General features: G+C 35.3%; 1 protein-coding gene across 1 annotated transcript in view; it reads right to left on the bottom strand.

Annotated features, from left to right (window-relative positions):
• ALMS1 (ALMS1 centrosome and basal body associated protein) overlaps window positions 1-12516 on the bottom strand; it is a 223181-nt gene that overhangs the window by 79559 nt on the left and 131106 nt on the right. The window contains exon 13 of the mRNA XM_042981739.1: window positions 9404-9529. Within this exon, the coding sequence (XP_042837673.1) occupies window positions 9404-9529 (126 nt within the window). The remainder of the gene's footprint in view (window positions 1-9403; window positions 9530-12516) is intronic.

Raw genomic sequence — 12516 nt, 5'->3', positions numbered from 1 at the left:
AGTTTCTTATCTATTTTTTTCACTCAATTCGAGATAAATTTTAAATGGAATTTAGAGTTTAAAGTTAGCATATAAGATGAAAAACCATACAGGGTGGAAATCACTCTGGAGGGTTCCTTAAGGCACTATGTTGAAACTGACATTCTGTCTGTTCAATGAATCCACCAGAGTGCACTTTTCCCTCCTGGCTTGCAACAAATCACTGTGCCTGCTTCTGAGCACCTGATGAAGTAAGTATCTGGCCACATTGTTCCCATCTTCCATTTCAAATTCCATCATGATAATACGTTAAGTGTAGACCATGCACAAGTTCCTGGTGTTAAGTCCTACAGACTGAAAAAACTTAAGAAGTTAAAAGTTAAGCCCCTCTGGTTTTATCTTTTTTTAAAAAAATTTTTAATGTTTATTTTTGAGAGAGAGAGAGAGCACGTGAGGAGGGAAGGGGCAGAGAGAGGCGGGGGGGGGGGGGGGGGACACACAATCTGAAGTAGGCTCCAGGCTTTAAGCTGTCAGCACAGAGCCTGACACGGGGCTCAAACTCACGAACTGTGAAATCATGACCTGAGCCGAGGTAGGATGCTTAACTAACTGAGCCACCCAGGCGTCGCTAGCCCCTCTGGTTTTCAAAGCCAAATATTATGGGGATTTATCTTCCCAGAGCAGGTCCCCTGTGCCAGGGGTGCCTGGTGTGGAATCTGTTCTTTTCCCTTCTCTGTGCTTGTGGTGTCCCTTCCTCTCATGGTCAGTCTTGTAGATCAGTTTGGTCCCTGATTCTCTCTGCTCTTCCTGCCATTTTTCTTGTGACCTCTTCACTACAATTAGCTGTGGAGCATCTGCTCTGCCAGTCTTTGGGTCGTTTTCTGGGTTATTTACACTGATGTAAATGTTATCGAGGTGTATCTGTGAGATGAGGTGAGTAGGATCCTCCTACTCTGCCATCTTCCCTGGCAACTCCCTACCCCTCCCTTTTAAAAAATTGAGATATAGGGGTGTCTGGGTGGCTCAGTCGATTAAGCATCCAACTCTTGATTCTGGATCAGGTCATGATCTCATGGTTAGTGAGATCAAGCCTTGTGCATGGTTTGTGAGATCAAGCTATAATACAGAGCCTGACAGTGCGGAACCTGCTTGGGATTCCTGCTCTGCCTCTCTGCCCCTCCAGCTCATGTGCTCTCTTTTTCTCAAAATAAACAAACATTTAAAGAATAAATTAAAAATAGGGGTGCCTGGGTGGTTCAGTTGGTTGAGTGTCCAACTTTGGCTCAGGTCATGAAGCCTGACAGCTCAGAGCCTGGATCCTGCTTCAGATTCTGTATCTCCCTCTCTCTCTGCCCATCTCCACTGGCTTGCTTGCTCGCTCTCTCAAAATAAACATTAAAAATAAATAATAAAAAAAATTGATGATACAATTCAAATAACATAAAATCCACAAAGTTAACAAGTGTACAAACGAGTAATTTTTAGTGCATTTACAACCACCACTGCTATCTAATTCCAGAACATTTTTGTCACCCCCAAAAGAAATAGACACATTAGCAATTACCCTCCATTTCCCCCTCTCCCACAGCTGCTGGCAACCACTAATCTACATTCTGTCTATATGGATTTCCTTGTTCTGGACATTTCATATAAATGGAATTATACAATATGTGACTTTTCAACTGGCTTGAATTGTGTATTTCTCCCTTTAATAGCATCAGGTGTTTTTCTTTCTTTTCTTTCTCTTTCTTTCTTTCTTTCTTTCTTTCTTTCTTTCTTTCTTTCTTTCTTTCTTTCTCTCTTAATTCTGCCAGTTTTCTTTATGTATTTGGGACTCTGTTGTTAGGTGCATATACATTTATAATTTATCTTCTTGATTTATTAATGCTTTTATCATTACAAAATGAACTTTGTCTTTACTAATAAATTTTAAAGTCTATAATGTCTAATAATAGACACTCTAGCCCTCTTTGGTTACTGTTTACATGACATATCCTTTTATATCTCTTAACTTTCAGCCAGTTTGTCTTTGAAACTAAATAAAATTTTCTGTAGACAGCATACAGAGTTGGATGTCTTTTTATCTACCTTGCCAATCTCTGCCTTTTTAATGGGAGTATAACCTTCATTTACATTTAATGCAGTTGCAGATAATGGAGGATTTAGGTCTGCTATTTTTCTACTTTTTTCTCTAGTATTATGTCTTTTTTGTTCCTCAGTTTCTCTACTAATACATTTTTTTTGGTGTTAAATAGATATTTACTAGTGTAGCATTTTAATTCCTATGGTGACACTTTTACTATATATATTTTTAGTTATTTTTCTTAGTGGTTGTTCTTGGAATTGCCACCCATGTTTTAATATAAATTAACAATCTATTTGGGTTAAAACTGAATTTCAACAGTATATAAAAACTTTTCTACTGTATAGCTCTCTCTCCTCCTTTCTTTATGCTGTTATTTCCACAAGTTATATCTCTATACATTTTTGTAAAATAAGAATTATTATTATTGCTCTATGCATGTCTTTGAAATCATATGAAAGAAAATGGAATTAGAAACAAAAATATGTTTCTACTTTTATAGTTAACCTATGTAGTTATCTTTACCAGCACTCTTTATTTTTTCATATGGATTCAGGTTACTGTCTCATGTCTACTCATTTCATCCTGATGAATCCCTTAGTGTTTCCCATAGGTCAGCATGCTAGCAATCAACTCAGTTTATCTGGAAATGTCTTAATTTCTCCATTTTTGAAGGGCAGTTCTGCCAAATACAGAATTCTTGGTTGACACGTTTTTTTTTTCTTTCAGTTCTTTGAATATGTGATTGCAATGCCTTTTGGCCTCCAAGGTTTCTGATGAGAAATCAGCTATTAATCTTATTGAGGATCTTTTGTACACAATAAGTAACTTCTCTTTTGCTGGTTTTAACATTCTCTTTATATTTTTAACAGTTTGATTATGGTGTGTCTAAATGTGGATATTTTTAAATTTATCCTGCTTGGATTTCCTTCAGTTCATCAGATGTACACATTCATAGCAACCATAAAATTTGGGAAGTTTTTCTCCAAATATTCTTTCAATCCCATTTTTTTTTTCTCTCCTTCTGTAACTCCTATTATGTATAAAATAGTACTCCTGGTGGTGTTCCAGAGGATTCTAACATTCCGTTCCTCTTTCTTCATTCTTTATTCTTTCTGTTTCTCACACTGGATAATCTCAATTGGCCTATCTTCACGTTCACTGATTCTTTCTTCTGCCTGCTGAGCTCCTCTAGTGAATTTTTAATTGTATCTTCTGTGCTTTTTAGCTCCAGAGTTTCTATTTGGCTCTCTTTTTTTGTAATTTCTAACTTTTCATTGAAATTCTCTATTTGATTAAGACACTGTTCTCATACTTTCCTTTAGTTCTTTGATATAGTTTCATTTAGCTCTTCAAACATATTTTAAGTAGTTAAGTCTTTAGTTAAGTCTAACGTATGGAATTTCCCAGACAGTTTCTAAACTGTTATTTTTCTTGTGTATAAACCGTATTTTTTTGGTTTTAATTTCCATAGCTTGTATTTTTTTGTTGAAAATGAAACATCTTAAATAATAAAATTGGTAATCCTGGAAATCAGATTCTATCCACTTCCCAAAGTTTGCTGTTGTTGCTTTATGTTTTTTTTTTTAAAGTAACTTTTCTGAACAAATTATGTAAAATCTATTGAAGTTTCTACTCAAATAGCTTGGTGGTCAGTTAATGCCTAGACTGAGACATCCTCAAACACCTAGAACCAGTAAATATGGGAGATTTACAAAGGGACTTTGTGTGCATGTCAGGGTATACCTTCAACTTTGAGCTATGCAGTTGTCAACTCTGCCTTAGCCTTCCTTTTCTTCTTGCACAGAGACTCAAGGGGAGCTGTAGGTAAAGGGTAGGGTCTTTTCAGGTCTTTCCTGAGAATACACACAGCTATACGCACATGGACACTCCTCTAGAGTCCCAGGAATATGTCAAAGCTTTTAAACATCTATGGGCATAAATCCCTGGTTTTACGTTTAAGCTTTTGGTTACTCTATTGTTTGCATCAGGAATTATAACATTAAAACACTTGCCTATAAACATTCTTGCATCCCAAGCATGTGCACATGCATGCGCACGCACACACGTACACACACACACAGGCTTTTTACAACAAATGAATATCTCTGAATGAGATTAAATAAGGACAAGTCTTTTGAATGACAGATCAAATATTGACAATTCTTTGGGAATGAAGTTTTGAAACAGGTCTAGCTCTGTTCTGTCCCCTCTAGTCCTGGGAAAGCAGGCTGATACTTTTCAAGGTTATTACAGAACTCAGTCTGGGGATGAGATTAGGGCAAGTTTTGAAAAAGTTTTCTGAAAAGTTTTGCCAATTTTTTGTTGCTTTTATCAAGAGACAAATTCTTAGGTCTTTAACCTTTTCCCTGCTATAATGCCCCACTTCCTTTAAAATGTTCCAACCAGTTCTCTCCCCATAGCTTTTTGCTCCTATTGACCATGATTATTAATATATAAATATTTGAATGTCTATAATGAGCACGGGTATAAGGAATAAAATTGCTTACCAAAAAAAGTCAGGTCTCAGAACTTACTATCTATTATAAATAGAATCCTGTTCTACTTAGGAATCTTAAGAATGTTACTGGGCATAATAAGTAAATGTCTAACAACTATCTCTTCTTTGGGGAGTTGTTACCTTTATCTTATTTATATTTTATGGATTTAATTAATTCAAATGTTTATTCATTCTCAGTTAAGGAAAAATCTATTTGGCCCATATATTTGCCAGTAATGGTATATGACTTGCCCTTGGCCCAAAATGCTAAGTGGATCTTTCTTGTATCTACTGATGCATGATATATTAATTGACAACAGCTATTAGAATAATTCCTAGGCTTTCATCCTAGAGTAGCTCTACTGTTTAAGAAAGGATTTTCCTACTATCGACTTTCTCACTCTGAGAACAGATAGAGAACATGAAAATTATAATCTCAAGTATAATATAGTTATTAGATCTCCTGTTGTCTTATTGATGTATTCAGTACTTTACTCACAGGGACAATATTTCTCAGGACACAATGTACCATCACTGAATTATTTTCTCCTCCCACCATTGTCCAATATTTCTTAAAATTAATGTCTCCAACTATATGAAAGAGGGGCATAAACAAATAGCAGGACACTATGGGCCTCAAAAAAAGACATCAGATCAGATTTTTATTGGTAGACATTCCATCTTCTGACCTGGGGCCTGAAAGTAAAAGACTGATCAAAGTTTTCCTGTCCAATTGTTTTCTTGCTGGTAGCCATTATGTGTGTGTGTATGTGTTTTCCATTAAGTGTGCTATTTTTATAAAGTTTGTATTTAAATTCCAGTTAATATCCAGTGTAATAGGAGTTTCAGGATACAATATAGTAATTCAACACTTACATACGTTACCCAGTGCTCATCACAACAAGTGCACTCCCCATCACCTATTGAACCCATCCCCCCACCCCTTTCCCCTCTGGTAACCATCAGTTTGTTCTCTAGTTAAGAGTCTGTTTCTTGATTTGCCTCTCTCTCTTCTTCTTCCCTTTGCTCATTTGTTTTGTTTCTTAATTTCCACATAAATGAAATCATATGGTATTTGTCTTTCTCTGACTTATTTTGCTTAGCATAATACTCTCTAGCTCCATCCATGTCATTTCAAATGACAAGATTTCATTCTCTTTTATGGCTGAGTAATGTTCCATTGTATATATGTGTATATACACATCCTCTTCTTTATCCATGACTGTTTCCACAATTTGGCTATGGTAGATAGTACTGGTGTAGATACACCAGGACGCATATGCATGTGTAACTTTGAGTTAGTATTTTTGTATACTTTGGGTAAACACCCAGTAGTGCAATTACTAGATCATAGAGTAGTTCTATTTTTCACTTTTTGAGGCACCTCCATATGGTTTTCCAGAGTGACTACACCAGTTTGCATTCTCACCAAATGTGCATGAGGGTTCACCTTTCTCCACATCCTTGACAACACCTGTTGTTTCTTGTGTTGTTGATTTTAGCTATTCTAACAGGTGTGATGTGATCTCTCATTGTAGTTCTGATTTGCATTTCCCTGATAATCAATGACATTGAGGATCTTTTCATGTATCTGTTTGCTATCTGGATGTCTTCTTTGGAAAAATGTCTAACTCATATATTCTGCCCATTTTTACTTTTTAGTTTTTGAGAGAGAGAGAACATGAGTGGGGGGCGATATAGTGCCCATTTTTAAACTGGATTAGTCATTATTAAGGTAATGGGTTTTATAAGTTCTTTATATACTTTGGATACTAACCCTTTATCAGATGTCATTTGCAAATATCTTCTCCTATTCCATAGGTTGCCTTTTAGCTTTATTGATTGTTTCCTTCCCTGTCCAGAAGTTTTTTACTTTGACAAAGTCCCAATAGTTTATTTTTGAATTTGTTTCCCTTGTCTCAGAGACATATCTAGAAAGAAAGTGCTATAATTGAAGTCAAAAGAAGTTATTGCCTGTGTAGGATTAAGGTTTCACGCCTCACATTTAGGTCTTTAATCTATTTTGACTTTATCTTTGTGTATGGTGTAAGAAAGTGGTCCAGTTTCATTCTTTTGTATGCTGTCCAGTTTTCCCAACACCACTGTTGAACAGACTGTCTTTTTTCCATTGGATATTCTTTCCTGCTTTGTCGAAGATTAACTGACCATATAATTGTGGGTTCATTTCTGGGTTTTCTATTCTGCTCCACTGATCTATAGGTTTATTTTTGTGCTAGGACCATACTGTTTTGATTACTATTGCTTTGTAATATAATTTGAAGTCTGGAATTGTGATGTCTCCAGTTTTTTCTTTTTCAAGGTTGCTTTGGCTATTCGGGGGTCTTTTGTGGTTCCATATAAATTTTAGGATTGTTTGTTCAAGCTCTGTGAAAAATGCTGTGGGTATTTTCAGAAGCATTGCATTAAATGCGTAGACTGCTTAGGGTAGTATAGACATTTTAACAATATTTGTTCTTTCAATCCATGAGCATGGAATGTCTTTCCATTTCTTTGTGTCATCTTTAATTTCGTTCATCAGTATTCTATATTTTTCAGAGTACAAGTCTTTCATCTCTTTGGTTAGGTTTATTCCTAGGTATTTTATTGTTTTTGGTGCAATTGTAAATGAGACTGCTTCCTTAATTTCTTTCTGCTGCTTCATAATTGGTGTACAGAAATTCAACAATTTCTGAATGTTGATTTTGTATCCTGCAACTTTACTGAATTCATTTATCAGTTCTAGCAGTTTTTTGGTGGGGCCTTTTGGGTTTTCTATATATAGTATCACATCATCTGCAAACAGTGAACGTTTTACTTCTTCCTTGGTGATTTGGATGCCTTTTATTTCTTTTAGTTGTCTGATTGCTATGACTAGGACTTCCAATAGTATGTTGAATATAAGTGGTGAGAGTGGACAGCCCTGTCTTATTCCTAACCCTAGAGGAAAAGCCCTCTGTTTTTCCCCACTTAGGATGATGCTAACTGTGCATTTTTCAAATATGATTTTATTATGTTGAGGTATGCTTAATCTAAACTTACTTTATTGAGGGATTTGTTTTTAAATCATGAATGGATGTTGTACTTTATCAAATGCTTTCTGTGTATCCATTGAAAAAGATCAGATGTACTGTGTTGATTCATTTGAAAATACTGAACCATCCTTGCAACCCAGGAATAAATCCCCACTAAGTGTGTTTTTATTTTTATTATTTTACTTTTTATTTATTATTATTTTTTTATTTTATAAGAGAGTGCATGAGCAGGGGAGAGGGGCAGAGGGGGTAGAGAGAATCTAAAGCAGGCTCCATGCTCAGCACAAAGCGAGATGCAGGACTCGATCCCACTACCCTGGGATCATGATCCAAGCTAAACTCAAGAGTCAGATGCTCAATTGACTGAACCACCTAGGTGCCCCAAGTGTCAGAGCCTTGCATATAGTGAAAATTTCTTCCAGTTTCTGGTTATAGGCTTAATAATTAATCTTAAAATTTGGTAATAAGAGCATTTTTGTTGGTCTTTTTTTTTTTTTAGTAGCACCATAGTGGGGAATTAGAAGCAGTTATACCAGGTGCTTTTCGTTACCATTAGATACTTGTTCCGTCCTCTTAAAGTTAACCAAAAAATATGCCTAAGACTAGGGAAAATTTGTCATGTACAATTCTTATACATATAAAGATGTCTATTGGCAAATTGTGGAAAAAAAAATTATATCTGAACTGAACCAAGTCATCTCAAAATGTTATCCCATCAATCCAAACCCCACACCACACCAATTCAGTATCCTTATCTTAAAATCCCCACAGGAAATATTTACTGAGTCCCTGCATGGGGTGCTACTCATCTTCTAAATCTGCAATTTGCCGGTGGTGATCTCACAGGGGTGCTGTGGGATATTTTAAAACTCTACAGAAACAACACTAATACCTGGTATCTAGTGTACACTACACAAACTACTAGCTCAAAGTACTTTCGATTTTCAATACTAGGGGCGCCCGGGAGGCTCAGGTGGTTAAGCATCTGACTCTTGATTTTTGGCTCTGGTCATAATCTCACAGTTCGTGGATTTGAGCCCCATGTGAGACTCTACGCTGGTAGTGCGGAACCTGCTTGGGATTCTTTCTTTCTTTCCCTCTCTTTCTGCCCCCTCCCCCGCCCCCCGCTCATGCTCTCTCTTTCACAAAACAAATAAACATTAAATTTCCATATTAGATAATGCCATATTCCTTTCAATGATGTTGTATCTTTGCAAAGCTAGATTTTTGGGTTTCTATAGTAAAAGCAGCAAATAACTGTGGTTGTGTTCAATTTCATATCAAGGTTTGAAAAGTTGTACAAGTGTTCTAATAGCTGCACATATCTCATTAGTAAATAACTGTGGTTATTTATGAACAAAGTAAAATATTTTCTTTCAAAACCCAAAACCAAAAGGAAATACCTAATATTTTTATTAAGTTGCTAAATCAAAACAGCAAATATTTATGTCCTAATAAACTTATAGCTGTTTCTAAAAATACTTCTTGTTTTTACATGCATTCCATATAATAATGAGAAAAAAAAAATCACCAAAACACTAAGGGCACTGTGAACAGAGAAAACCTGGAAACCTTTGTCTGAAAAGGAGTCCACCAAACCAAACAAACAATTATCCATACAATTTTCTTCATTAAATACATCTTGCCAAATAACTTACTTTTCTGAACCATAGACTGGCTCATGAAAAGCTCCATATTTCATTAAAGGCTTAAATATCACTGAATTTTCACATGTCATTCTAGAATTAACCAGCTAAACCACAAATAAAATTTCAAAAAATAAAAATTTGCTTAATTTATGCAGATTACCTGAGTGAGAGCTCTCAATGGTGGTATCTGATCTGGAATCCAGATAAGAAGGAATCTGTTTTAATTGTGGAACATAGTACATCCTGGTACTACCAGGAGGCTTATATGGCAACAGTGAAGGCTGGGCTAAGGAGATAAAGATGAGAACAATTAATAAGAAGATTTGTTAAACTTCACTGAACAAATATTGAGTGCCTTTAATGTGCCATGCAGCGTACAAGATTTGTGGCATGTATCAGGGCACCGGGCTGGCTCAGTTGGAAGAGCATGCAACTCTTGATCTCAGGGTTGTGAGTTTGAGCTCCATACTGGGTGTAGAGATGACCTAAAAAAATAAACTTCAGGTCTGCCTGGGTGGCTCGGTTGAGCGTATGGTTCTTGATTTTGGCTCAGATCATGATCCCAAGGTCATAGGATTGAGTCTCGTGTTGGGCTCCACACAGAGCATGCAGCCTGCTCAAGATTCTCCCCACCCCTGCCACTTGTGCTCGTTCTATTTAAAAATAAACAAACAAATAAATAAACTTTAAAAAAAAAAAAGGATCCTTGGCATATATGAACTAAAACAAAAAATCTCTGCCTTCAAGAAGAGCTAGCATTCTAGAGGAAGGAGATATACAGTAATAACACATTAAATAAGTAAATTATTTATTATTTTAATAAATTATAAGTTACATGAAAAAGAAATTAGAAAATGCTGAGGATTATTAGTAGGACTACTAGGGAAACCAGGGCAAGATGCAGTTTAAATAGAGTGGTAGGGGGGCGCCTGGGTGGCTCAGTGGGTTAAGTGTCCGACTTCGGCTCAGGTCATGATCTCGCAGTCCGTGAGTTCGAGCCCCGCGTCAGCTCTGTGCTGACAGCTCAGAGCCTGGAGCCTGCTTCAGATTCTGTGTCTCCCTCTCTCTCTGACCCTCCCCCATTCATGCTCTGTCTCTCTCGGTCTCAAAAATAAATAAACATAAAAAAATTTTTTAAAAATAGAGTGGTAGGGGTAGGTTTCATTGAGATCAGTTTTTTAGCAATCTAGTCCATGTACAGATGGCTCTAACTAAAACCCACTTTATCTTATATTGAACCCCAAATTGTTAACCCCTTACTACTGGTCTTATGGTCTTATTCTGTCCCCCAGAGTCATAGAAAATATGTCTAATTCACTTCTATGTGAAAGATCTTCAAAATAAATTTCTTCTTTTCAAAATAAAGTTTCAATTATAGAAGTATAAATTCCCAATTTTAAGAAAATACATAAAAATTGTTATAGTTTTGTTGTTGTTAGTTAATTTTAGCTATTTGGTGGGTGTGTAATGGCATATCATTATGGTAAACATTTGCATTTCCCCAGTAATTATGTTTAGAATCTTTTCATGTGATTATTGCCATAAAATTTGAACTGGTAGGAATAATAGTGAATTTATTAGCACAGTCACTGCGCACAACATCGGTATTAAAAAACACAATTGTGTTTCTATACACCAGCAAAACCACATAGGAAAAATACTACATACAGTGTCATGAAAGAAAAATATAATATCAAATATCTAATGAATAAATGTAAATAAAGATTTCTTCACTGAAAACTATGAATAGATGAATGTATATACCATGCTCATGAATTAAATACCCAGTAATGTAGACATGCTAATTACCTCCAATTCAATATATTTAACACATTTTTTAAGAAAGGAAACACATAAAAGTAAAAAAGACAAAGTCCTACCACTCAAAGATAACTATTAACATTTTAATCTATTTCCTATGTGTCCTTTCTCACTGTCTTATGTGTTTACACAGTTGTTTGCCTATAGTATGTAAAAATGTGGAATTCAGTGTTTCTACTCTGCGTTTATAATAAAACATTCATTTTATTTCCTGTCTTTACATTTTATATGGCTATACTACAGGTTAAATGTATGTATCCCTTCTCCTAATATTGAAAATTTAAGATGAGTTAAATTTTCAATTATAAAGAATTCTGTGAATAAAGATTTTCCTGGTTATAGCATACCCATTTCTCCCCTGCTGCCCCATCTCAGATAACTTCTCTGATTATAGAGTGAAAAATTATACCGTTTATAAAGTTTTGTTTTTAAAAACACTAACTACAAAAATGTTATCTAAAATGTCTGTACCAATGTAATAATTTAATTATTGTAGAGGAGGTTTTTTTTTTTTTTCTTTATACATGTTTTTGTTTCTGTGAAGTCAAGAGAAGGGAAAAATTTAAACAACAGGAAAAATACGCTGTAGCCTTCACTTCTATCTGGTTATTGCTGTTTTCATTATTGTTAGAACACTGATTAATTTTCTTCCTCTACCAGTGTATATAACATTGGGTAGTGGTGGTTAAAGTTATATTTCGGTGAAATACAGCTGCAAAAGACAACTGGGCAGAATTACAATGGACCCAGAGCAAACATGGCTCTCATAGGGAGATGGAGAATTCTGAGACCAATAAGTGTCTTTTCAAAATTCTTGACAATTTTATGTTTGGATGCAATAGTTTTAAGGTTACTTTGTGCTGCCTGCCTATAAGAGAAGAAGTGACTACAAAGCAAATAATGGTTGCTGTTGGGAAAGAATAAAAAGACTGGAGAAGAGTAAAAAAGAAACTTCAACTATAAAATAAATTTCTTCAAAAATTTTGAAAACAAACCAAATATAAACATATAGTATATTATTCTGAATTTTGAAATTCAGAATAGTGACCACATAGTCATGTGTTTAACATACGTTTCTTTGAAATTTGAAATGTTTTCATACAAAAAAAAACCCACAAAATTTTACTTTTAAATCCACAGTATTAAACATAATATTTTATTAGTAATCCAATAATATTAATCCTTTAAAGGAATCCTTCCAGGTCCTGTATACAAAGGTAAAACCATAAATTATGGTCTCTATATAAATGTATGCATTTGATGTGAGCAGAAGTTTAAACCACACTCTCACAGTTGGATTTCCCCTCTTGTGCTTCTCCCACCACCATGAGAACAACATAACCCAAAGTACGTATTTCTCATTAGCCTTGGTTTCAGAACAAGGCATGTGGAACAGACCCAAACATTTCTGTAGCCTAAAGCCAAACTCCAATTGACCCACAAAGTCCATGA

This window comes from Panthera tigris, chromosome A3 (assembly GCF_018350195.1).
Source record: "Panthera tigris isolate Pti1 chromosome A3, P.tigris_Pti1_mat1.1, whole genome shotgun sequence".
Classification (NCBI taxonomy): Eukaryota; Metazoa; Chordata; class Mammalia; order Carnivora; family Felidae; genus Panthera; species Panthera tigris.
This window is presented reverse-complemented; position numbering and strand designations above follow the sequence as displayed.